We start from the raw sequence: 25,572 nt of genomic DNA, 5'->3' as shown, positions 1-25,572 counted from the left end.
CCGTCTGGGCATGTTTTAATTAGTATGTCAATTTCAAACTAATTTGTACAATTTAAATCCACTGATCAATAGCCTTCATGTATGTGGACTGAATTAAAAGTAATCAATAAAAGCTGATGAACACACAATGTCCTCGAGGAAAACCATTGATGCTAAAATGTGACTTAAAAAAAGGACCAAATTTTCGAGCAACATGTTGAAGACATGTTCTGTTATTCATCATTCCATTCCATTACTTCAAATCATGTTTCATGGATGCACAAGTACAAACATGTCAGTCAACATTTATTCAGACAACACATGCAGTTAATATATGGAGCAAAATGCTAACTCCTCTGATAGGCATAACTATTACATCATCACAAGCTGACAACCTCGATAAATCTAAATCAATTGCCCCAGCCAGCGGTTCGCAAACTATATAAAACATTCACTCCCGACTGCATAAGGCCAGCTGCCAATATTAAAAAAAATTGTCCGTGAAAGAAACTAAACTGCTTAAATAAGACTGTGCAACTTCCATCATAAATCAGTGATTGTAGTCTGTTCAATGCCTTTCTGTGCCATATCATGCACATTGCTCCTTGATATAGCACTACTGCCTCACAGCACCAAGGACCTGGGCTCGAATCCAGCCTTGGGTCACTGGGAGTTTGCACATTCTCCTCGTGTCTGCGGGCGTTTCCTCTGGGTGCTCTGGTTTCTTCCCACAGTCCAAAGATGTGCAGGTTAAGTTGATTGGCCGTGCTAAATTGTCCCTTAGTGTCGGGGGGATTAGCAGGGTAAATACGTGGGGTTACAAGGATAGCTGGGTGGGATTGTTGTTGGTGCAGGCTGAATGGTCTCCTTATTGTAGGGATTCTGTGATTCTATGATTCACACAAAAACATCTATCAGCTCAAACACACAATTCTTTCAGTCGATGCAATATAAATAAAACATCTCAGTTACTTCTTAAAAGGATTTTGTTTTGTTTGAAGGAATACAATGAGGTGAATTTTCCCATCCTGAGGGACAGACCATGGAAAGGTCTGTTGACTTTGGGTGGAATTTTCCCATTTCGAGGCAAGCCTGGCTAGAAAACCCCGCTCAATTTGTTTCTGCAAATTATGGGTTTGGATCTGCATGGTATGAGGGCCTAACCCTTACCAGCACCAAAAGGATGGTGGCCACTTTCAAAATGACCAGCAATCATTGCAGGTAGTACACTTAGCACATCTGACCCAAAATGACCAAGGCAACCTTTTTTGACATTTAATCAAATACCAACCATATGGTTCATAGCATCATATTAATGAAGCCAAGGTACAAACGTATCCAATTTACTCTCTAAATACTGTAGAAATGTGATACATATGATTCCTTATCGAAAGTTGTATTTTTAATTATTTTTAAATAAAATGTAAAATAAATATTTCGCATTATTGCTATTCTGTATTGGCAATAGACTGGGGAGCACTGGAATAGTAATAAATTAGAGCGATTTTTGCAAAACAATAAAGTCACAGAGTACAATCTACAATTTTAGACATCCCACAATAAACAACAGTGTATTTAACACAGATTCACTGCGATGTTGCAGGGCTGGCAAACTAACTATCGGAAGAGATTAATTCCACTGGAACAGAGAATGCTGTACCAACACCACATGGACTGCAGTGGTTCAAGGAGGTAGCTCACTACCATCTTCTTGCTGGCAATTAGGGATGGTCAATAAATAGGGTTGTCATCCCTGGATGGGTATATTTGGGAGACATTGGCTGAAGTGATGTCATGAAAAACTCCAGGATGTGATGGTGGTGTGGCGTGAAAGCTATGTAAAAATCAAGCTGCGTTGTGTTTCAAAGCAGCTTTTTTGAAATCTTTCCGATACTTCTGTGCAAGAAATGGTGGCACCGTTAACCCCTGCAGAGTTTAGAAGTGTCCAGGATGCCACATATGGATAGGGGCAATTCAATTCATATGATCTATACTGGGGGAAAAGAATGTTCCTTCCAAAGTTGTGAGTTCGTCCTAACTTCTACTCAAGGGTGGAGCTCTGCCGCAGACTTTTGAGCCAATAGCAACTTCCCAGAATGAGTCAGTGCATCTTAAGATAGAGGGCAATCTCTGTGCAATACAGGGCAGCAGGGTTAGCTTCAGCAGAGTGGTTGCTTGCTAACCCAGCTCCCACTTGCTGTATGTGAGTGACAGGTCCTAGGCACAAGACAAAGGGAGAAGTTGAGGCAGTAGATTACATCTTCAAAGGGAAAACTGGATAAATGTTTGATGGTGAAGATGCAGAATTATCAGAAGAAAGCAGGACAATGGAATTAGTTTGATATTGCTCTGGTAAGGAGTCAACAGACAGTTATGATATGAATGGCCTCTTCCTATGCTGTAAATGTACACTTCTTAAATGTTTTGTTGATTGGAAAGCACCTGGGAACTTCCTGAGGGTCATCATTGCATTCTTTTAAAATACAACTTAATAAGTAGGTTAAGATGGAAGATTTCAGTTGCTGTGCTTCAGTGTAAAGCTTTGCCATCATCATCATCACACTGGAGAATGCACTGTGAATAGTTTGGCCATTTACCAATAACATATGTATTTTATGTAGGATATTTATTTGTGTCCTGTAGATAAAGGGTCAACAGAAGGTGAGAAGTACTTCCACTAGTATTAGTGGTTGCTCTGCATTTGCTCCATTTAAAGGAATTGTTGAATATGGTTTTCCATTATGAAGATAGACATGTCCTAACTTACCTATCTACCAAAAACGCAGAGGTTTGCTCATATATAAGAGCAGGGATGCACTTCTGAAGCTGTATAAGGCTCTGGTCAGACCCCGTTTGGAGTGTTGTCAGCAGCTTTGGGTCCCATATCTAAGGAAGGATGTGCTGGCCTTGGAAAAGGTCTGGAGAAGGTTCACAGGAATGATCCCTGGAATGAAGATCTTGTTATATGAGGTCTGTACTCATTAGAGTTTCGAAGGATGAGGGGGCATCTTATTGAAACTTATAGGATACTGCGAGGCCTGGATAGAATGGACGTGGAGAGGATATTTCCACTAGTAGGAAAAACTAGAACCAGAGGGCATAACCTCAAGCTAAGGGATGATCCTTTAAAACAGAGATGAGGAGAAATTTCTTCAGCAGATGGTAGTGAATCTGTGGGACTCTTTGCTGCAGAAGCTGTGGAGGCCAGGTCATTGAGTGCCTTTAAGACAGATACAGATAGATTCTTGATTAACAAGGGGATCAGAGGTTATGGGGAAAAGGCAGCAGAATAATGATGAGAAAAATATCAGCCATGAGTGTATGGCAGAGCAGACTCGATGGGCCGAGTGGTCCAATTCTGCTCCTATGTCTTATGGTCTTGTACAGCATTGGTCAGTCCCTATTAATGAAAGAGGCCAATCATGACATTTGAATGGAGTTTGGCAAAATGAATGGACGAGCATTCACATTCCCATAACGTACACACATTACTGCTTTAATTTCTTGTGTGACAATATTTTAATAAGTCTATTAATTTGTCAGAGATTGGCCGCAGGCAGTGCGCCTTTCTCCATGAACAAACTAATTTGAGCATTATAGAGGTTATTTAGGTCATAAATATTGCTTTACTTTTATCACAGAAGGAACAATAAAATCATAATGGGGAAATAGAAATCTAGGCTGCACAGGGAACCTTTTGAACATTCTCAAATGACTGGTATGATTGGAAGAATTTTTAACACTTTACATTTTGTGTTCCACCTCAGTTTTATTCCCTGTCGTATAAAGACATGTCCTTACAGTCATCAGAAGAGCTGGGAATGTCGAATTATCTCAATCAATACACATAGCAAACTCTCTAAAGCATTAAGGATGTGAAATTTACCAGACTGACATAAAAGAGAGGTTTTACAACATTCTAAGACACTAATCAATTGGGGTGATTTTGAGCCCGCACTCTTCACCTGCGGGAATGATGGCACACGCTTAAAATCTGGAGAGTCTGGCCGGATTTCTCCCATCCCGCCCACCACTGGAATTTTAGTGGGTGGGCTGTGGATGGTGTGAAACCCCGTTGACAGTCAGGCGGGAATTTCCAGCTTTTAGACTACCACAGCTAGAGAATTCCACCCCGTAATTACTTGAGGGTCCAGGCCTGCTTTAGGGCAGCATGGATGGATGTTTGACTACTTCTCTTCTCAGTATCAGGGGCTGGAGGTGTGTTGCTTACAGAGAGAGTGGGGGTGTTAGATGGACTGGAGATGCCCAGGGTCCCCCAGTTGGAGGGCCCTGGGCTGTACTCCTGCCGATTCTCTTCACTTTGAGTTCCCAGGGAGGCCCCCGAGCTCCTCCGTCAAATGGAAGAGCAGCTGGAGTGAGGTCCAGAAGCCCTACCATTCTCTGGTGCTGACACATGTGGATTCTCACCAGTGCCTGCACCAAGCAGTCGAAGCCTTATACCATGGTGCAGACATCTCCTGATGTGGAGTGCACGTCCTGCACCAAGGTCTTCACTACGGATGCCAACCTCACAGTTTTGGCATCGGTGCACAGTACCAACTCTCGGATAGAAGGTGATAGGACTCCTCCAGTTAGCCTTGCATTTCAAAAAGAGCTGCTGTCATCTCATCCTGATACTCATCACTCTGCCTTCGCAGCTTCAGCAGCTGTGGGACAACCGGGCCCAGGGTCACATCATCTGTAAAATGCCCAACAGAGGCCTGAGCTCCGGCATCCCTCCAATTCCCTGGAAAATCCCTGCCTCCGCTTGTTGTGGATCTTCAGCTGTGGGGTGCTCACCAGTGGATGACCCAGAAGCCTGCCTACTTAGTGATTGCACCGAGATGTGAATATCTGTGCTGGTGCGGGGTGCAGGTTACAGCTGTGACACCTCTTCGATAGTGGGGTTGGAGAAGTCCACCTCTGAACTACTGGGATCCGGTGGGTCTGGAGGCGCAAGGATGGTCTGGCCTGTTTGGCTGGCTGGCCTGCAAGAGAAGGGACATGGCATGAATGCAATACATGGGATACAGAGTGAACATTGATTGTTCACTTGGGACATGAGGAATGACAGCGTACGTGTTGAGGAGTCTCATGTTTCAAAGGGAATACAACGCTGGAGCAGTTGAAACTCCTGGGCATAAAAATGATCACTAATGAGGCATAAGACTCAGTCCGAAATCACACCGACACCATCAGCGGGAAATATTTTATTTTTCACGCTGGACCCAACACTGTCACTTTTTGGTAAGATCTTGCCCGATATTGCAGGTTTACGCTCATTTCTTTGGTTCTAGCACCATTTTGATAGCGCTGTGAGTGATATTGCTCCAAGTATATCACTGTTCAATCACACAGGGTACTGCAGAGCAGATCCCAAATGCTAGAGAAATCTGTAATGTTAGGACAATGATTGATGTTATAATTGACTGTTCTCTAACATGAAGAACTTGAAGCTTAGTCCAGCAGATCACTTGCTCACTTTAGGAGGTTTGAAATGTGGTGTCACACTGCTTGCATTACGTTGCAATTGCTGGAAATCCAAAGTGCTGTGAAAGTACTTCAAGTGGTCTCAGATCCAGTGTAAAGTGCTGTTCAACCTCAGTTCAGTTGCAGCTCTGGTCATCTTAACATCAGTATGGTGTTGAAACCATAATGCACTATTACAAAATGTTCAGCCTAAGTGTCCTATAAATAAAGAGGATGTTGCTACTGGTTGGAATCCCTCTAACTCCATACATAGTATCATTCTATAAGAGGCTATCTGAGTTTCTTACACTGAGGTGATTTAGTAGTAATAAGGCTCATTTGGCTCCCGAGCCATGCTGGATGCACAGGGTCCATTAGGGTCAATTCTCGCACAGATTGTAGAACACTCGGTTTCGTTTCAGCTGTTGATTATCAGCCTTGTCATTTTTTTTCTCTTCTGGACATCGGTCATGTCAGAAACTATTGAGTCATTTTCCCATGTGACTGGATGCCGCTTTGCCCAGTCTTCAGCCACAGGGCCAACTCATTTTCATGGTCAAACCAATTTTAGGTTTGATGGATGAGATGGATTATGCTACCTAGTGACAGATTGGAATTTTGGAGTAAGGGAAGTACAGTAGATCTGCCATTCCTTAAAGCAAGTCTCAGAAAGGCGGGGTGAAGCATTCACTGGCAGTGGGTGAAAACTGCATTTCTGGAGTAGCAGGCACAATATTGATTGTCACGTCAACTCAATTTTGGATATCAATATAATACATGGATAGTACATATTATGAGATAATATACTCACAAGCTTTCGGGTTAGTCCCTTCGTCCTTTCACCTGACGAAGGGACTAACCCGAAAGCTTGTGAGTATATTATCAAATAAATAGGCTGGACTAAAACCTGGTGTTGTCAGACTTTTCACTGTGTTTACGCCAGTCCAACGCCGGCATACCCACATCATAGTACATATTATGCCATTAGCATCATTGGCAGAGGGAGGACATGTAGCATGAGAGTTAGCCAAACTGGAGACCATCTACTACGGTGTGTGTGACTATTTTTCCTTTGTGTCTTTATCTATTTTTCTTTTCTTTTGTCCTTCTGCTTGAGTTGTAAGATCTTTCTAAGGCAGCGCTGATGCCAGGGTCTTGATATGGTGTCTATAATTTGTCCAAGCTTCAACAACATAGAAAAGAGTGGGGAAAACCATTGCCCCACAGACAACGATTATAAGCTCACAGCCTACCTGCAGCCGGTTTTCCCATGTTGGAGGTGGTCCGTCATTAGCTTCTGCCGGGATCTTCCAGTCCTGCTGAGGTCAGTGGCAATTTGCAGGGCTTGCCTGATCTTTCCCAGTGGTGGGAATCAACTTTCGTGAACTAGAAGGTTCCGTTGACAGCAAGAGTTTAGTGTAGGATCTGGTATCTCATTTTTGGAATCTCAAAGTCCATCATTTCTTGTAGGCTGAGCTAGCATATTGAATTCAATGGTGTACCTCTTCATTAATGACAGTTTTTTGGGAAAGATACCTTCCAAGATATAGGTAGTATGGGACACTTCCTAACCTTTCATCCTGAATCTCAATTCAAGCTGTTGGATTTGTTATATTTGGTGTGACTTTGTAGAGGACTTTGGTCTTCCGTGTGTTCAGGGCACGGCCCATTATCATGTAAGCTGTGGGAAGCTGCCTGAGACAATAATCCACTACCGGCCAACAGCTACTGTCCTCATTGTGGGAAAACGTGGAAGACTAAGGTTGGGATCATAACCCATCTACAAACCATTGCCAACACTGACATCAGACTTACCACCCACAAATCATCCTCGACAATGCTACTTACAGATTTCATAAGTCAACAATAGTGAGGAGAAACAAGAAGCCAGCCTCTCCCTTCCTGTACAGGGTTCAAGAGATGGGATATAGAGGATTGTTGCAAGACAAGACAGGTCATGGTAGCTGCTGCAAAAGGAGGATCAGAACTGCATGATATATTGGCAATTATGACATAACATTTATGCACCAGTAGAATAAAATGAGTCTGACAGGCTCATGTTCAGATAGATGCATGTTGATGCATACAGTCAGTGACATTCTAGGCTTGGGGGAAGCCTGCAATCTGTGCAAACCCAAAGCTCTATCTGCTATTTTTATTTTTTTTTTAATTCATTCATAGGACATGGGAATTGCTGGCTGGCCAGCATTTATTGCCCATCCTTAGCTGTCCGAGGGCAGTTGACAGTCAACCACATTGCTATGGTTCTGGAGTCACATGTAGGCCAGACCAGGTAAGGACGACAGGTTTCCTTCCATAAAGGACAATTGACAATGGTTTCATGACCGTTAATTCCAAATTTTGTTTTATTGAATTAAAATTCCACCATCTGCTGTCATAGGATTTGGACCAGGGTCCGCAGAACATTAGCTGAGTTTTTGGATCAATATCACTAGGCCATTGTCTCCTCTCCTTTTGATTATCTATGGGAAACGTGAGCATGAATTTGTCGAATGACAGGGTCTCCCCACCATGTGAAGAGCCGACAGGGAACACATCCCCACTAACCCTGTGTGCCCTGCAGCCATTATCTGCTCAATGTGTGTCATTTGGCTGCAGGAGTTACCTTTGCACCTCACTCGGGAGGAAGTCCCGCCTGAGAGAGCTGTCAGCCAATCTAACAGAGTTTCAAACCTGGAAGGGCTCAAATATGCCTGTGCCTAAGTTCTAGGAAGGGAGGTTAAAAGGGTCCCAGGATGGGGAGAGTAGGGAAGGCCAGAGGTGGAGCGAGGCAGGGGGGGTTGTGGGGGGGGAGGTGGCAGTGGGATTGGTGTGGGAATGAATTGCTCAAAAGGGGCAATTGGTGTGTTGAAGGATAGGCTGGCTGGGGATGGGGCGTGGGGTAGGGGAGAGGGAGATCCAATAGCTGGACTTTAAGTGATATGTGCCCATTGTCAGAAGAGAGCTTTTGACAAATGTACTTAACCATCCCAACCACCGCCAACCCCCAACTTCCTGCCTGAGATCAAGGCCCAATCTCTTATTTGACCTTTTCCCATACCAAGTAAATCCTCCCACCAGTCTTCAGGCTGTGTGGGAAGCAATCCTTAAGTGGCCATTCATTCCCAATATGCCACAACACACATTCTAACCTCCCCCTCCCCCCAACCCATACTCAAACCTTCCCCCAGCTGTCCTTCCCACCAATCATCCCCAACCTCCCACTAAACTCCCGCCAACCTTCCCCACAAACCTGCCACCAACTTTCTCTCCATCCTCCTCCCAATCAGATTGGCTGGCAGCTGTCTAAGGCAGGTCTTCTTCCTGAGTGGGGAGGGGTGGGGGGGGGGGGGGGGGGGGGGTGCGAAAGCCCCACCCACAGCCACTTAATGCTCATTGGAACATGGAATGGATGTGGGGCATTCGGATTCGGTGGAGAACTTACCAGATGGTGGGAAGCCAGTCCCTGCCTTCTGAAAAATTGAGTCCAATGTCTCCTCTTCCTTTATAAAACACAACTAGAATATTCAGTATAATCAGTCGTACACTAGATGAAAGAAAATATACGTTAATGTGTACTGTTTAAGAGATCCTGGGGATCCGATAAGCTTACCCTAAGAATGCATGTGTTCCCATTCATTGAACTCGTATGCCCCACTTTGTTACAGATTATTCAGATTCCTTCATAAACAGTATTTTTCCACCTATATATGATGAGAAGGCAAATATCTTAAAGCATCAAAATCATGCTAGCAAAGACAAAATTATTTTACAATTGTGCAGGGTGAATGTAGCAGTGTTCCCAAGGCAATTGCAGGAAAGAAGATTTGGTGATGGATTATGAACATCTGAGTGGAGACAAATAGATAAACAGAGACATCATAGCACACAGCCTAAGGCAAATAATGAATTGAAATCAGTGGGAGAGTGAACATGGGTCATTGTGGTGTGGCTAGAGCCCAGCTTGTCACATGTTACATTTTGACAATAGCCCTGAGGCTCTGAAAACAGCAAACGGAGCCAGACCAGAACTGTTTCTTATTCCCTACTCCAGCTCATTGCCATCTTTGCATTCTGCTAGTAAAAAAATACTCTCAATCATATATTGCACGTAGGTTAGTATGCATTCAATGTTGTTGAGCGATTCAAGTTTGGATTGTCTCATACTTCAAGCCTGAATTCTTATGTATCTCTTTATACCGACCATCTCAAAACATGGATTTTTAAAACGCCAAAATTTACTTTCTGAATATGAACACAACTTGGTACATTTTTAACTGGTGTGCCCAGAAATGTTGAAATTAGACTGCAGTATAATGAAATATTGGTCCCAATGCTTTCAAAATCACAATAAAAAATTGTAACACAACCCAGGAGGTCAGTTAGCATTACAACAAAGAGTAAACCTGAGCAATAAACATGCCCTCAACTGGAATGGGTGGTTTTTCTTAAGGTGAATAAGGATTGTGCATAACAATCCACCTGATCTTACTAATGAGAGGTGTGAACCTTGTTTGATAGGTAAGCTGGAGTGAGTTTCAAGTCTAGAAGGACAGCTATTCAGAGTGGGATGGAAAATCTGGTGTTTATTTTGCAGGGTCAAGTTGGCAGGGTCACTTTGACAGGGTGAGCAGATGAAGTTTTGAAGTTCACCTATTAGTGTCACAAGTAGGCTTGCATTTATACTGCAATAAAGTTACAGTGAAAATCCCATAGTTGCCATACTCTGGCACCTGTTCAGGTACACTGAGAAAGAATTCAGCATGGCCAATGCACCTAACCAGTCCCTGCCACTGTGAGGTAGCAATGCTAGCCACCATGCCACGATGATCACCGTGATGAAAGCTAAGGGTGAGTGACTGAAGTCAGGGACAGGTTTTGTGCAAAAGGTGGAGCATTCATCCCTCTAAGGACCTCCATTATAGGCCGGAATTCTCCCATCCCTCCTGCCACTGGAATTTCAGCAGGCGGATTGCAGAGAACATGAAACGCCATTGACGGTCAGGCTGGAATTTTCAGCTTTTAGACTAGCGCAGCCAGAGAATTCCACCCACATTGTTCAACATTCAGTTCCACTGGGAGGGGTTTGTGAGGTGCGTACTACACTTAGTGGAAGCCCAAAATTGCACCTGAATCCTCTTTGAATGATCAGACCCCCAAGCTGCATAATTTAATTAGTCTCCTGCTTGTTCTGGACAGGATTGCAGCACACCTATTTTGCAGTCTGCTCCAAAATCAAGACTGACCGACGACAGCAGGAATAGGGTATTAAGTTTTTCTCATTTGCGCTATTTGCCTAACTCTTGCCAAAAGAAGGCTTGGAAATTGACCATGATCAGTGGTCATGCTGAGCTTTATGACACAGTTCGAGAGCCCATTACTGCTGTTCAAGCTGTTGAGGAAATACGCATTGGCCCTTCCAGTGCAAACACATGAGCTTTGTTACAAACAAATAAAGGTCACACCGTACAGGAGCTTTCTGTTTTCTAGCAGTGAAGCCTATTTTCAGCTGTTGGGTACATAATATTGAGTTAAAATATGCAGTAAAGCATGGCACGTTCACTTTATTCAGTAATCTACTTATAGTTAAAATTTTTTATCAGAGATAACCGCGTCACACGTGTACAGTGTCATAAGTTTCCTTCAGAGTTTCAATCATATAGTCACCTCAGCTGGGTTGCATGTAGAAGCCCCAAATGAAATGATGGTGCACACAGAGTGCAGTACTGTCCTCTCTAAGAAAAATCCATGAATTATTGAGTTTTTTTTGACAAAAAGTTTGCCAAACCTATATGCCAAAACATGTCATGCTGCCTCTTAATAATTTCTTCCTAGCTTATCTGAAGCTCTGATTCCAAAACCATATAGATGTGAAAGAGGACATGTTGTTTCAAGTTGTTAGTTTATGCAGAAGTCAAGGCCCTCTAATGTGACATCATCAGTAAAGTGATGGAATGCATCATAACAGGTCTGACAAGTGGCATTTTAAACAGCTCACTGATGCTTAGTTTGGGATCCACCAGATCCACTCAGCTCTTGACCTCAGTTTGGGATCCAGGGTCAGTCAGCTCTTGACCTCATTAGACCCTTAATTCGAGCATCGACAGAAGAGCTGAACTCCAGAGGTTAGATGAGAGTGACTACCCTTGACATCAAGTCTGTGTTTGATTGGGAGCCCTTGCACAACTAGAGTCGATGGGAATCAGCAGGAAAACTGTCCATTAGTTAGGGTCATATCTAGCAGGAAGGAAAATGGTTGCAGTTGTTGGAAGTAAGTCATCTTAGAACATAAGACCTATGAGTAGGAGTAGGCCATCTGGCCACTCAAGCTCCAGGACATCACTGAAGACATTTCTCAGAGTAGTGCGCTATTCCCAGCCATCTTCACCTGCCTCATCAATGACCTCTCTTCCATCATTAGGTTAAAATTGGGGAATTTTGGTGGTGAACATACAATGTTCAACACCTTTCATGACTGTTCAGATTCTGAAGTAGTCCATGTTTAAATGCAACAAGACCTGACACATCCAGGCTTAGGCTAATAACTTTCGCACCACACAAGTGCTAGGCAATGACCATATCCAACAAGAGAGAGAATCTAACCATTGCCTCTTGACATTCAATGGTGTTGCCATCACTGAAACCCCCAGTATCATCTGGGGGGTTACCACTGACCATGTGAAATAGCCATATAAATAATATAGCTTCAAGCACAAATTAAAAGCAAAGAATCCTGTGCTGAGTAACTCACCTCTTGACTTCCTAAAGCTTGTCCATAATCTACAAGTGACATGTCAGGAGTATAATGGAATACCCTATTTTTGTCTGGATGAGTGCAGCTCTGACAACACTCAAAAAACTCAACACCATCCAAGACAAAGCAGCCTACTTGATTGGCAGCCCACTCACAAACATTGGTTATCTAGCTTTCCCTCAAATCCATCTATACCATTCACTTTCTCACAACACTGGCACAGAATTCCTTTTATGATCTCTTGGTGATGAGCTTAAACATTGACGGTCTCTAGTTTTGCTTTCCATGTGCTTCCTTATCTTATAAAAGGCTGTGAGGAGTCTTTTTTTAAACTTAAACTGCTTAGAATGCCTCACACAGGATAAAACACAGATCCATCTGTTGCCCCATTAAACAGACTAGATGCACATAAACATGAACAACTTCTGACTCCATTCCATCTCCCCTTCTCCCTCCCCTATCAGCACCAGTGCTTCATGCTACTGCGGAGCTGAAGGAAAGCAGTAAAACACTCTCCCTTATTCCCCACACGTCTCCATTCATTCCCAAGCATGTCAAATATTTTTCTTCAGTATTATATAACCATTGACCCGTTGGCATTGATGAGGCAACTTAGCCAGTGACATAAACAAAGATTCGGTGCCACCATATAATTACTTTATGCTGCTTTCTAGAGAACAAAATAACAATTAAGTTAAGGAAATTCAAACAGGCTAGGAGTTATATTTTTCTCCCAAATGTACAATGCATTTGACTGTGTTGTGCTGAATGCTGTTTTTGTGGCTGTAGTAAATCAAATCACAGCAACAGAAATCCCGATGCCAGTAGCAGCTATAGAACTCTGCTCCAACCTTTGACAATCTTTCAAATTCTGTATTGAGGGACCTGGAAAATTAAAATGTTTTGCAGCCCTGTGTCTTTATATTAAAGCATTACTCAATTCGGGAACGCGGGTTGAATACCAACATTAATTGATATCCATTCTCAACCTATCTATCAAAGGAAAATTTATTGCTCCTTGCACCACTGAAGATTGCTTCTTTGTTGACCACACAAAAAGCCCCATGGATAATTTGATTCAGATGTCCTGGCACTAGGCCATTTCACCCTCCAGCTGAAAAAGATAGGAGGGATGTAAGTTAGGGAAGACCATGGCTTAGTGGCATTATCGCTAACCTATTAATCCAGAACCTCGGCTAATGTTCTGAGGACTTGGGTTCGAATCCCACCATGACAGATGGTGGAATTTGAATTCATTAAAATATAATCTGCAATTAAGAATCTGCTTATGACTATGAAACCATTGTTGATTATCAAAATACCCACCTGGTTCACTAATATTTTTTAGAGAAGGAAATCTGACATCCTTACCTGATCTGGTTTACATATGACTCCAGATCCACAGCAATGTGGTTGATTCTCAATGGCCCTGCCAACCAGCAGTGCCCATATTCCATAAATGAATAAAAAAGTGAGGATTCAGAGAAAATCTGTCCAAATTTTGGAAAATATTTCATTTTTATTCCCGTGTTATGGCATCTTTAACATAATTTTCATTCCTCCAGGTGAATATTGTGTTGGTATTGAACATTGATAAAATTATAATATTCACCTGGAGGAAATTGTGGAGAAGACCATCCATGTTAAGTGCTAGTCAAGCATTTAAGTGGCTGGTGGTGGTCAGGCCTTTTCTTTTCTGGATTCAAGGATCTCAGGCACGGAAATTCCAAACAGCGGCCAGCAGCTCTTCATTGCACATGGGGGAGATGGAATTGGATAGAGGGGGAGTGGTAGTTGCTAGCATACACCCACAGATTTGCTGAGAAACCTCAGGCCAAAGCTGAGTGAAGGGAAGATGGGGATCCCAGGATGGGGTTTTTGAGAGAGGGGGAGGGGGTCAAATGTAAGGCATTCTCAGCGGGCTCCTTTCCTCTGATCAGGTACTGTGGACCTAACAATGAGGGACCGCCCCAAGAGGCTGCAAGCAAACACCAGAAGATTTGTTTATCAGGGTACCCGCACGGTGACTGTCCCACTCATTGCTGATTGAACCCAGTAGCACTGGGGTGAGGCTCTGAAGTGGATATTAATTACCCATTTAAGGACATCAATTGGTGGCAGGGTGGGAGGGCCTTCCACAAGCCTTCCCACCCTGAACTTCATGGGGGAAGAGAATGGAAGGCAGCAGGATCCCTGCCTGGCACCCTGATTAAATAACCCCCTTCCCCACCCAAACCCCCTCCTCCACCACATACCAGCTCCAAACTCACCTTGGGGGGAGAGCATTAAATTCTGTCCAATATTTCACCTAGTTCTTAATGTAGGATTGGCAGTTTGAAACAACCAAAGGAACAGGGAGGCAAGTCAAATAATGTTCAGGGCACAAAATTCAGATCCTTATCGTAGCTACAGATGGTGCATCAGAAGCTAACCAATCTCCGGTGTGGGGTCAGTATCTGCTCTGTTGGCAGCAAGTGTCAGATCAAGTGATGGGGTCTCTTCAACAGTATTATGCTTGTTCTCTCTCTCGCTCCTCATCCCAGGACAGCTGCGGTTGAGCAGATAGCATTTTCTAAGTGTCTGAAGGCAGGAAATCAAAAGTGGAACATTAGTGTGAAGAAAGAGAGAGTGAGGTGGAAAGGTCATGGTGACACTATCTGTAATTTGCTCTTCATGCCAGGTAACAGGGTGAAGGTTAGCTGAGAGAAAGGAGCATAAGTGCCATCATCTTCAATGTTGCTCAGCAATGCTATGGGCTCTGTCACAGTCAGCTCATGATGCTGATCCGCTGCAGGGCTCAGGAGACATAGGCATCCTTGTTCCCCAACAGTTCTGCTTTATTCTGTTCCGTATGTCACTTTACATTGCAAAAAAAGAGGGCAGCTTTTGTGTGGCACTTTCTTTGGCTGATGTAACTTCCACTGCCGAATAGCTCAAGATATGTGGAGGTGACAAGAGGCGGATGTGAGGCTGGCAGTATAGGCAAGTGTGTGAGGGTGAGGTGGAGTATCGGGATATTAGGTGTGAGTGCTGATGGCCAAGTTGCTGATGACTGAGTCTTGGGGATGTGGCGCCCAGAGGCTGGCTATGTGAGTAGGAGGTGTGATTTGAAGAGGCATTCATTGATCTTGACCAATATTGTTAAGTTCAGTAGATTTCTTGTGGCATTGCTACCAGGTGATTAGGTCTGGACATTGGGATCTGACTTCTTTGAATACCTGTTTCTTTTTTTTTGAAGGTGGGCTATGAGGGCCACTTGGTGTGTGGAACTCTGGCATCGCTCTTCCTGTCCATTTCCACCGCTAAGGCCTCCAGCATTACAGCTTTAACCCCAAAACCCCCACTACGGCCAATTGTATTTCCCTTGTTTAGAATTGCAACACGAGCATTCAGCAACAGTCTCCTGTCATTCAGTGCCTTCTCTTTAAAAGGGACAGACTGCCTTTCAGAACAGAAGGCTGGCTGCACTACATGCTGTCAATGAATGCTGCTTAGCTACCTGCAGAACATGGAGGCAGCCAGCATTGCAGTAGATTCTCGGCCCTACTCTACAATTATAGAATAAGGTGGCAACACCAAATTTACGTACTGCCTACCTCCATTAGAACTAGTGCAGGCTGGTTGCAAATGACAATCCTATGCCTGATTTTTAAAACAAGCGGCAAACCAATTTTCAGCTCCAAATCTTGTGTGAAGTTGCATGAAAAGACTTACAAAATTCCCCCGTCCAAGGTTAATTAACTGAAGTGGACGCAGTTCAAATGAACATCAGTTATATTCATTACCAGCAGCTTTTGAGAGCTATATTTTTCACTAATTGATTGTGAATGGGCAGAAAATTAAATCTTTTCAGGCCCCAAGTCAAACTCATCCTGCTGACTAGGCGCACAGCCAAGGGAAGTGGACATAGCACAGTGAACACTCTGGTTTCGTCAGATAAGTGGAAGATCATCAGAATGTACAGGCACAACCTTCTTTCATTCTGGTGCTGCCAGTTTCCAACACGTGGCTTTTGCTCGCATGGTGACGGCCAGGGATGAGCAAGTCAGACTTTCTTTTCCAGAGACCAGAGGACCCGTTGTTTTTTTTTTGCCTGGTTATTTCTGACTCCTGGTGGTCCTCCTGGGGCCGGTAATCACACCGCCTCCGTAGAAGCACTTGGAATGATGGCAGGAGAGTACGGCCAGTCTCCACACATACAGTGAGACCCACGGTACAACCAATTCACAAAAAAGACGGGTTGCGCCATCTATCCTTAAATGTGGGGAAGTGATTCAATTAGACCATTCCCTCAAGAGCAGGACTGCAACATTCCAGCAACTTCAGGTACTGGAGGATGAACTCAGGTGCTCCCAAGATTTGTAGGCAGCCAGGAGAAATTACAATGGACGCAAGTGAAGTGGCACTGTTTAAATACCACTTCAGCCTTTCTGTGCCAGCTCTTACAACACAACAACAGCAACAGATTTTTCTCTGGCAGCTAATCCTAATTAAATCTGCATGTATAATTTGATTTGGGAAATGTGTGTACTACTGTATCCATGGTAAAATGCATCATGTTGGTGCTTTTTTGGAGCTTACAGTTGAAGCTGCGAGAGTTAACAAGAATATAAATGCTTAGGGTCAAATACAGTAGTATTGCTTTTTTCCCCAATTTATATTTATGGAACCAAAAATTAACAGCTGTCAACTTAAAGCTCTGTTCCCTGCACATTTAGTCCATCTCTGGACTTTATTTTAGCTGCAACCATTAAAATAATTCTGTTTTTTATAGTTTCAGCAGAAGAATCCATATTTTAAGCAATTTGATTACTGCAATAGGGTGATGTATAACAGAGATGGTCCAGCCATTTAAACTCATCCCCAAACCCTCTTAGGTTAGTTTCCACAACATCCATTTAGGTTCTTCATTCCCAGTGAGGAATTGGGAATCCATTCCACAAAGAAGAGGAGATTTTCATTTTTATGTAGCGAATGGCAATTGCCTGAGAGGATGGTGAAAGCAAATTCAGCAGTAACTTTCAAAAAAGATTGGAAAATCACCCAAATAGAGAAAGATTGTAGGACTACAGAAAAGGAGCAGGGGTTGGTGGGACCAATTGGATAGATATTGCAAAGAACCAGCAGAGGCTTGATGGACTGAATGATCTCTTTCTGTACTGTAAGATTTCATGATTCAAAAAAAACGTGCTATAGCTTAAGCAGGGCAACATTTGTACACGTTGCTTCAAATTTTCCAGTGGATGCAGCAATTGCCATGATTAATAGACCCAAAGACATGTTTGCAATCGTGCATAGCACATTTCTCATCATCCTGCTCTTGATACCAGCAAATATCTCCCTCATTTGCAGCTTAGTAGGAGGGAGCAGGCTGACCTCCCTGCCAATAACTGGCACTTGTGGAAGGTCACCTTCAGCCTAAAGTGGAGGCATGTTTGACCTTGATTTAATCTATCCAGCAAGATTAACAAATCTTCAAATAATGTGAGCAGTGTGAATCATTTTGTCCTTGTAACCAATCTTTGCATTTTTCTGCCTCATCATTAATGCCCCTTTTACCCCAAACTACAGCCCTATCAAGTGTTGCCGTTTTCCTGACCAGGTGTTTCTATTTTTATTAGTGGCACAAGTAGGCTTACATTAACACTGCAATGAAATTACTGTGTAAAATCCCCCAGTCGCCATACTCTGGCACCTATTCAGGTACACTGAGGGAGGATTTAGCATGGTCCATGCACCTAATTAACACATCTTTTGGACTGTGGGAGGAAACCGGAGGAAACCCACACAGTCATGGGGAGAATGTGCAGACTCTCCATGGACAGTGCCTCAAACTGGCAATTGAACCTGAGTCCCTGGCGCTGTGAGGCAGTAGTGCTAAGCACTGTGCTGAGGTGTGTGGTACACCAAGCTGTCTGGAACAGGTTTTTTTTTTGTTTGTGTGTGTGTGTGTTAAAACCAATTCAAAATACGGATTAGGCCCATTGCAAAGTCTGGCATGGCTCAATTCCACCTGGTTTGGACCAGATGCACCCTGTACCAAGACTGTTCATGATGCCAGTCCTGTCTCTTTCACAAAACTGGAGCTAATATCTAAGGGGAAAAATGTGTTTCTGTTCCTTTTGATCTTCATGGCTATACTATATGATGTTATTTCATGCAGGGGCCACCAAAGACATGGGGAAGATGCTGGGAGGGGATGAAGAAAAAGACCCTGATGCACAGAAGAAGGAAGAAGAAAGACAAGAGGCTCTTCGTCAACAGGAAGAAGAACGCAAGCAAAAACATATTAGAATGGAAGCTGAACGGGAAAAAGTACGGCAACAAATACGAGATAAGGTAAACAAAACTTTATTGTTCCTTTAGCAACAGTGGATAATTAAACTGTTACCAATTACACTTGTAATAAACAGGTAAGCTTTAAAGTTTATTTATCTGTGTCACAAGTTAACATTACGGCGCCTGTTTGGGTACAATGAGAGAGAATTTAGCTTGGTTACTGCACCTAACCAACACCTCTTTTGGACTGTGGAGGAAACCCACGCAGACACGGAGAAAATGTGCAGACTCTCCATCAACAGTGAGCCAAGCCGGGAATTAAACATGGGACCCTGGCACTGTGAGGCAGCAGTGCTGATCACTGTGCCACCGTGCTGCCCATAAGGACTATAGATAAGGGCTATAAGTTAAGGCAAGATCTATAACAGAAGAAAGATGGATCAGAATCACAAAGTCTGTACGTAACTTCCAGCATAATAATTGCTCAGTTAAAAATCTGTACTAAACTGATCCTTTGGGTCCTGGGTTCACCTGGCTTACTGTTGTTCTCTGGTTCAACAAATAATGCAGAACCTTAATACATGGTTTTTTAAATTACATTAAATTTTTAAATTACATTTCAGCTGAGTGAAAGGATATAACTAACACATAACAAAGGTCAATACTGTCAGGTTGGGAATGTAAAACATGTCCTGAGGGACAGAAGTATTTTTATGAAATTACTAAATTATGCAGAGTTAGCTACGTTATAATCATGTTACTGCCCTTTTACAAAACACTGCGTGACCTTCCACTGCTTCACTCATGGCTGAAGAAAATACAAAGGGTCAGCGTTTCCACAGGGCTTCCCCAATTTCCAGCCATATTTTCAATGGAAGGTGGAAAGGATTGATAGAAGGATTAGAATTTCTTCAGGAGTGTGATTGTTTTATGATGGCTACAGATTACTTCGACCAGAATTTTACTGCCCTGCCTGCTGTAGAAATCGGAGCAGACGAGGGGTGGAAGGTATGTTGACCTCGGGTGGGATTCTTATGGTTTTGGGATGAGCGAAGCCATATAATCCTGCACTTCATGTTTACCTTTTCATAAATGCATAGCCTCATGAAGAAATACTGGGATGAACTTGGATCACACATAACAGGCAAGAGAAAATCGGCAGGATATTTTTCATCGAGAACCAATTTCACCCTCACTATCTTTTTCTTATAAATGCATAACGTGAAATCTTACCCAAAAAATGGCAAAGTGTTGTTTCCGGTGTGTTTTTCTCCAGAGAGACAGGCCAGTTTTTTCTCCAGATCTCACAGCACTCAGCCTAAACAAGTCAAGGAGTTGTGATTTATGCCAATATGGGGGTGGAGGTGGGGGGATGGGAGGCAGGGCCTCAACTCGCCAGCAAAACTCAGCTGTACAGAGATCAGGTGCCACCTTTGTTTATAACCTGAGTAAACCTCCCCCCCCAACCCCCCCAGACCACCATTGAGGCCTCAGGAGCTTCCCTCCCCACCCTCGATTGGAGTTGGCAATTATGTCCCTCCTCCCCCCACCCACCCACCCAGTCAGAGCCAGCACTGCCCCCTTCCCCCGCACCTCCCCCCCCCACCCCCCTCAACTCCACCCCACCACCACCATCACCACCACCACCACCCCCACCAGAGACCTTGGGTTTGATTCCTGGCTTAGGTGGAGTCTGCATGTTCCCTACATGTCTGTGTGGGTTTCCTCCGGGTGCTCCAGTTTCCTCCCACAGTCCAAAGATGTGCGGGTTAGGTGGATTGGCTGTGTTAAATTGCCCCTTAGTGTCAGGGGGCCGAGCTAGGATAAATACGTGGGAGTTTTTGTTGCTGCAAACAGGATGGACTGAATGGCCTCCTCCTGCACTGTAGGATTCAATGATTCTATGAACAGACATATGATTGACAAGTGACATGAATTTCGCTCAGCTTTCTCTTATTAATAGCTTTATTCAAGCTTCAACGATCAGCCCTACCTGCTCTAGGGCCAGTTCATTTCCTTCTCCATTAACTTTTTTAGAGCTTCTCTAAATGACAATGTCGATTTGCACCATTTGTCAACGACTGTCACGTCTGTGGATTTCCTATACATTTGGGTGGGCTTAGTCAATGGTGATGTCTTTAGAAAATTAGCCTGGAGGGATTAATTTCTAAATTATCAATATTTGTCAGCTTTATGGATTGAAGAAAATGATATATATTCACTACAAACAATAAAAGATACATCCGTTAAATGTTGTAGAGTGAGACAGTTCCAAGTCAATGATATTGAACTTAACTCTCTTAAACAGCCTTCTTCATTAGGACTGATTTGTGCACTAATTGCTTTGCTGACCATTTAGCAGAGCAGTGTGTTAATCATAGAATCCCTATGGTGCAGAAAGAGACCATTCAGCCTGTCAAGCCTGCACCAACAACTATCACATCCAGGCCCTATCCATCTAACCAGCACATCTTTGGAGTGTGGGAGGAAACTGGAGGATACCCATGCAGATACTGGGAGAATGTGCAAACTCCACACAGACACAAAGCCAGAATTGAATCTAGGTCCCTGGAGCTATGAGGCAGCAGTGTTAACCAGCTACTGTATGCTGCACAGATTAGACAAGAATGCCCAGTGACAATGTATAAAGAATAATAAGTTTATTTTACTTGGAAATCCAATGTGTACATGTTCCACGCTAATATCATTCAACTCACTCTGGGACGTATAGTCACGAGAAAATGATTCAATAGCCTGAAATTGTTTGCTGTCAGGGCCCCATCAAAAAGGCAAGGCAATCTAATTGAGATATTTAAAATATTCAAGAGTTTGGTGAGGTAAATAGGAAAAAATTATCTCTGTTGATCACCAGGACAGTACTTAACCAGAAGTCATAAATTTAAGATCATCTTTTAAATTTTGCAGAAGCTGTGAGGACATGGAATATCCTCCCAGGAACAATGAGGGAATATATTTTTAAAGGGAAATAGCCAAATGAAAATCAAAAATGTAACAGGGAATGAAGGAAGTGGAGTGGGGAGTGGAGGAAAAACCAGGGACTGGAGGAAAGGCCAGGAAATGGAGGGAAAGGCCAGGGAATGGAATCAAGTGTAGGGACCAGGGGTGGATTTTCTAGCCCCAACAGGAGCAGGAGATATGGTGTGAGAGGTGACTGAATTTGACAGGATGTGAAATTCTCATGTCTCAACAGAGGATTAAGGTGCAGCATGTTCGCCTCGTTCCAAACAGCGGTAGCTTCACGCTTATAACACATGAGTACACGTGGGAGTAAAATACTTTTGGTAAAGCCCTAGTTTCAGTCAGCAGCATACGAGAATCCTGCGGCGCCCAATTCACGTTTATTTAAAGGTGATGCGCACCAATTCTCTTCGTTCAGCTGTGCCTGAAGGCATCAGTTTTTCCTTGTTGAACACAAAAGGAGGGGAGCAGGAGAAAGGCAGCTTGCCTAGAGGCTCAGCGGCAGCAAGGGTTAGTCAGTCAGTGGTGTTGGGGATAAGGGGGGCATGGTGGGGGGTTGATGGAAGAGTGGAAGAGGAATCCAAGAGAAGACAGAGGTTGGGATTGGGAACTTGGAGGAATGAAATGTGTAAAGCATCTGGGTGTGGTAGGGACAATCAGTCAAAGTAAGTGCCCTGCACCAGAACTCTGAAGTTCGACCGCAGGTGCAGAATGAGGTGAGGCCGGAGTGGGTGGCTGGCCTGTTGAAGACAAAGGGGAGGAGGGGGGGTGCTATGTGGAAGGAGGGCTGTGCAGTGATGGGGGAGAGGTGGGGGAATGGGCAAGGGTTAATGATGACCGACAGTGGGGCAAGGAGGCATGACCACAGATAAAAAACTACTTAATTGGCAGGAAGATCCTTTAAGACATCCAGTGGTCATCGAATTCCTACAATGCAGAAGGAAGCCATTTGTCCATTGCAACCATTCTCCGAAAGGGCATCTTTACCCAAGCCCTACCCTGGGCCTATCCCCATGGGCATGGAAAGTGTAATATAAGTGCAAGTCTTTGGTTTCATTTTATCTTTCAGATAGTGAGGACTGTGGCAGAGATTGGCTCTTTGTTCTTGTGTGAAAGGGAGTGGGAGTGTAAGGGCTCAAGTTCATTAGAAAAGGTGAGCAGGCACCAAGTGGGAGGGAGCAAGGACCTGAAGCAGTTTCTAGACAAGATTGGGAGCAAGCACGGATGTATCGGGAAAGATAAATCCTGGGACTCATTCTTGGAGGGAACAGGAAGGCTGGGAATAGAGAGATGTTGTCACGCCAAGAACATACCAACCAGACCCATGGAAGGTGTTCAGTACTTACAGCTTCATTTTTAAAACATACGCACAAATGAAGTTGTTATTGGACAACAAATTTTATGAAATTGGGCACACAGAATGGAAGCAAACTAAAGCTATCCTCAGAGCCCTCCACTAAAATCACAAAGTAACAGACACTGATCAGTAGGCAAGAGCATGCTTTTAGAATGCAAATGAGGACTAGCACATAAGGGAAATTGGACAGGATGGCACCTACAGGAACGAAATTAAAGAACACGTCCCCACCCCATCAAAAATCAGCACTTCTAAACCAGTCAAACAACCCATGGAGGCACCTAAAATTAACACAGTTAAGGAAGCGTCCCTGGCCCCTCAAAACTCTTGAGATCAATAACACACCTATGGTTCAAACCCCAGAGATTCCAGACCATTGATAACCAACCAGACAAAAACGATTAACACACACTTAAAACAATTGCTCCAACACTCGAAAACATCGAAACAGGATGGCTGAAGTCAAATACTATAAATAAAGGATTAGCATTTGAAACGCGAAGTTCAGGTATAACTATAGCCCGTTGTGGGGGAGTCTTTAGAGCACTTTCGGGACAGTCCGATTGTATGTCCTGACTGTGCTACCCCGTCGATGTAAAGAAAATGAAGCTGTGCCGTTATTGAACTTCACCCTGAGTCCGTAGTGGTCGTTTCGCCCACTCGCGCTAACAAAGTAATTCTTCTATTTAGTATCATTACAAATTATGCCAGGACCAAAAAATGGCTGCACACTTGCTCACTTAAAATTACATTGTAAATATGATGAACGTACAGTCCAAAGAAACCTCAAATTATCTTGTCCAACATTTAGTCCCAGCCTGGCACAATTCCCCGCAAACATCTTTGCCAAAAGTGAAATGTAATTGCAGACATTTGAGGGAAATTTCTCAACTAAATTCCCATGGATACTTTAAAATTCAGCTCTTTTACAAGGATCAGTCACCCATTTTGAAAGAAAATGAAATGATATCAAAATGGTATAAATCATCTCAATCGATTGCTACTCAAAAGCTGCTACAGGGTTCCTGCATTCAGACATGAGCGCCTCAGATGAGCAACGGTGTCCTTTGTTCAAAACAGCAATCTTGACAGTCACACACATAAAAAAACTCCTACTGTAATTTTACAACAGGGAGAGTTTAGATCTTATTGACTCAGTGAAGATGCATATGAATTTAATAACTGAATGCTGAAACATGGATTATTTTCTCCTTCTACTGCCCCCTCAAAACCACTTTTCAAATGTCCCTTTTTACACACATTGAACTGTAGTTTCTGTGGGAAAGGACTTTATACGACACATGCAAAAGCACATGCCAGCACTTACAGGTCTGCTATTAGATGCTGGTTTTAGAGCTTGATTTGGAAGTTAAGATTTGTAGTAAAGACAGAGGCAGGGTGCGATCTTACCGGCTTTACACTCTGAAGTCGGGAATCAGCCGGGGGGCTGGGAGGGGGGAGGGTGTGCAATCAGCTGGTGAGGCCAGGGATGACAGAGTGTGGGGGGTGGGGAGGTGTGGGGGAAGTGTGATATCCAGGGAAGTGACTGACAGATCTCTCTGTGTTCTGTTGTACAGAACAGAGATTTGCGCATGTGCCATAGCACCCTCTGGTGTGAGCAAGCGGCTTTCCGGTGGGAATAGACTCCATCCATTTCCTCTACTGGTGTGAATCACACTTTGCCTCTTGTATTACACTGAATGCCATAAGATTCCAATAGACAACTCACTGAAAAAAATGGATGCAATTTTCTCCCATTTTCTCATTTGTTCAGCTCTTAGAGTTTTTTGGGTAAGATCATCCCCATTTGCAAGATATGCCCCTGGAACAAGGATAGTGACTGCTGATGCTGTCTTGCGCTGACCTCATACACATGTACCCTCTACAGGTACACCTCCACCACTCATCTACTTCCATGACCCTCGTAGTTTGACAGGCTGCCCCCTGGCTGCTTACAGGAGAGGCAGTTGAACAACCCCTCCTTAACCCTGGATGCCACCATGCAATTATTCCTTTCCCACATCCCAACCCACGTGAAAGGGCTGATATTTATTTTTTGAAAAAAAAATTTTGTGTCATTCTGCAGCTCGCCTTCTTCAGCAGCATGCCCTGACTGACCTGAGGGTATGGGAACTCCTGATATTAAGGTACCCCTTGCTTTACCCAGGTTTTACCTTCTTGGCACTGTTTTCCCTCCAAAAGAAGTTCCACCCCTAATAAAGCTGGCCAAGGAATCTTGGAAATGGTGTCCTACCATGTCCCAGCTCTTTCCCAGTGGGTTCTGACAAACTCCAGCTGTGGGCAACAAGGATTCAGGGTGTAGAGAGCATGGGTGTTGAGGCAGGGATCAAGAAAAAGTGCAAAGAAACGTAAACAGCAAAAGCAGGCAAGAACAAGCTGATGAAAAATGGACTTAAAAACAGATCGGTACCAATGTACGAATCTCAAAAAAGGCAGCAAAAGTGCTGCCAGTATTTAAATTTAGAATACTTTTCCAGCCTGGCCCGTATTTTGAAAAGTAACATTATCAGCCAGACTCAGCCACATGATTTGAATACATCACGATTTCTCGACAGTACTCAGGCAGAAAGGCATGTTCTGTGTAGCAGGCTCTCCTTTGTGTTTCATCACAAATCCTCTACTTTGAGTGGGTGGGTGGGCGAGTGATTGAAATCAATTTTCCATGCTGCAAATTTGGGGCTGCTATGACAACTGTTCACATTCCCACTGAGCGAAGGCTTACCTTTTGCTAAGC

At 43.7% G+C, this 25,572-nt stretch overlaps 1 protein-coding gene across 4 annotated transcripts in view; it reads left to right on the top strand.

Moving 5' to 3' along the window:
- cplx2b (complexin 2b) overlaps positions 1-25,572 on the top strand; it is a 245,868-nt gene that overhangs the window by 207,821 nt on the left and 12,475 nt on the right. For all 4 annotated transcript variants that reach the window (XM_080201608.1, XM_080201609.1, XM_080201610.1 and 1 more), the window contains exon 3: positions 18,366-18,541. In XM_080201608.1, coding sequence (XP_080057734.1) covers positions 18,366-18,541 — 176 coding nt within the window. The remainder of the gene's footprint in view (positions 1-18,365; positions 18,542-25,572) is intronic.

This window comes from Carcharhinus amblyrhynchos, chromosome 13 (assembly GCF_965287045.1).
Source record: "Carcharhinus amblyrhynchos chromosome 13, sCarAmb.v2.hapA, whole genome shotgun sequence".
Classification (NCBI taxonomy): Eukaryota; Metazoa; Chordata; class Chondrichthyes; order Carcharhiniformes; family Carcharhinidae; genus Carcharhinus; species Carcharhinus amblyrhynchos.
Note: the sequence above shows the minus strand (reverse complement) of the source record. Positions and strands in the feature narration are given on the sequence as shown.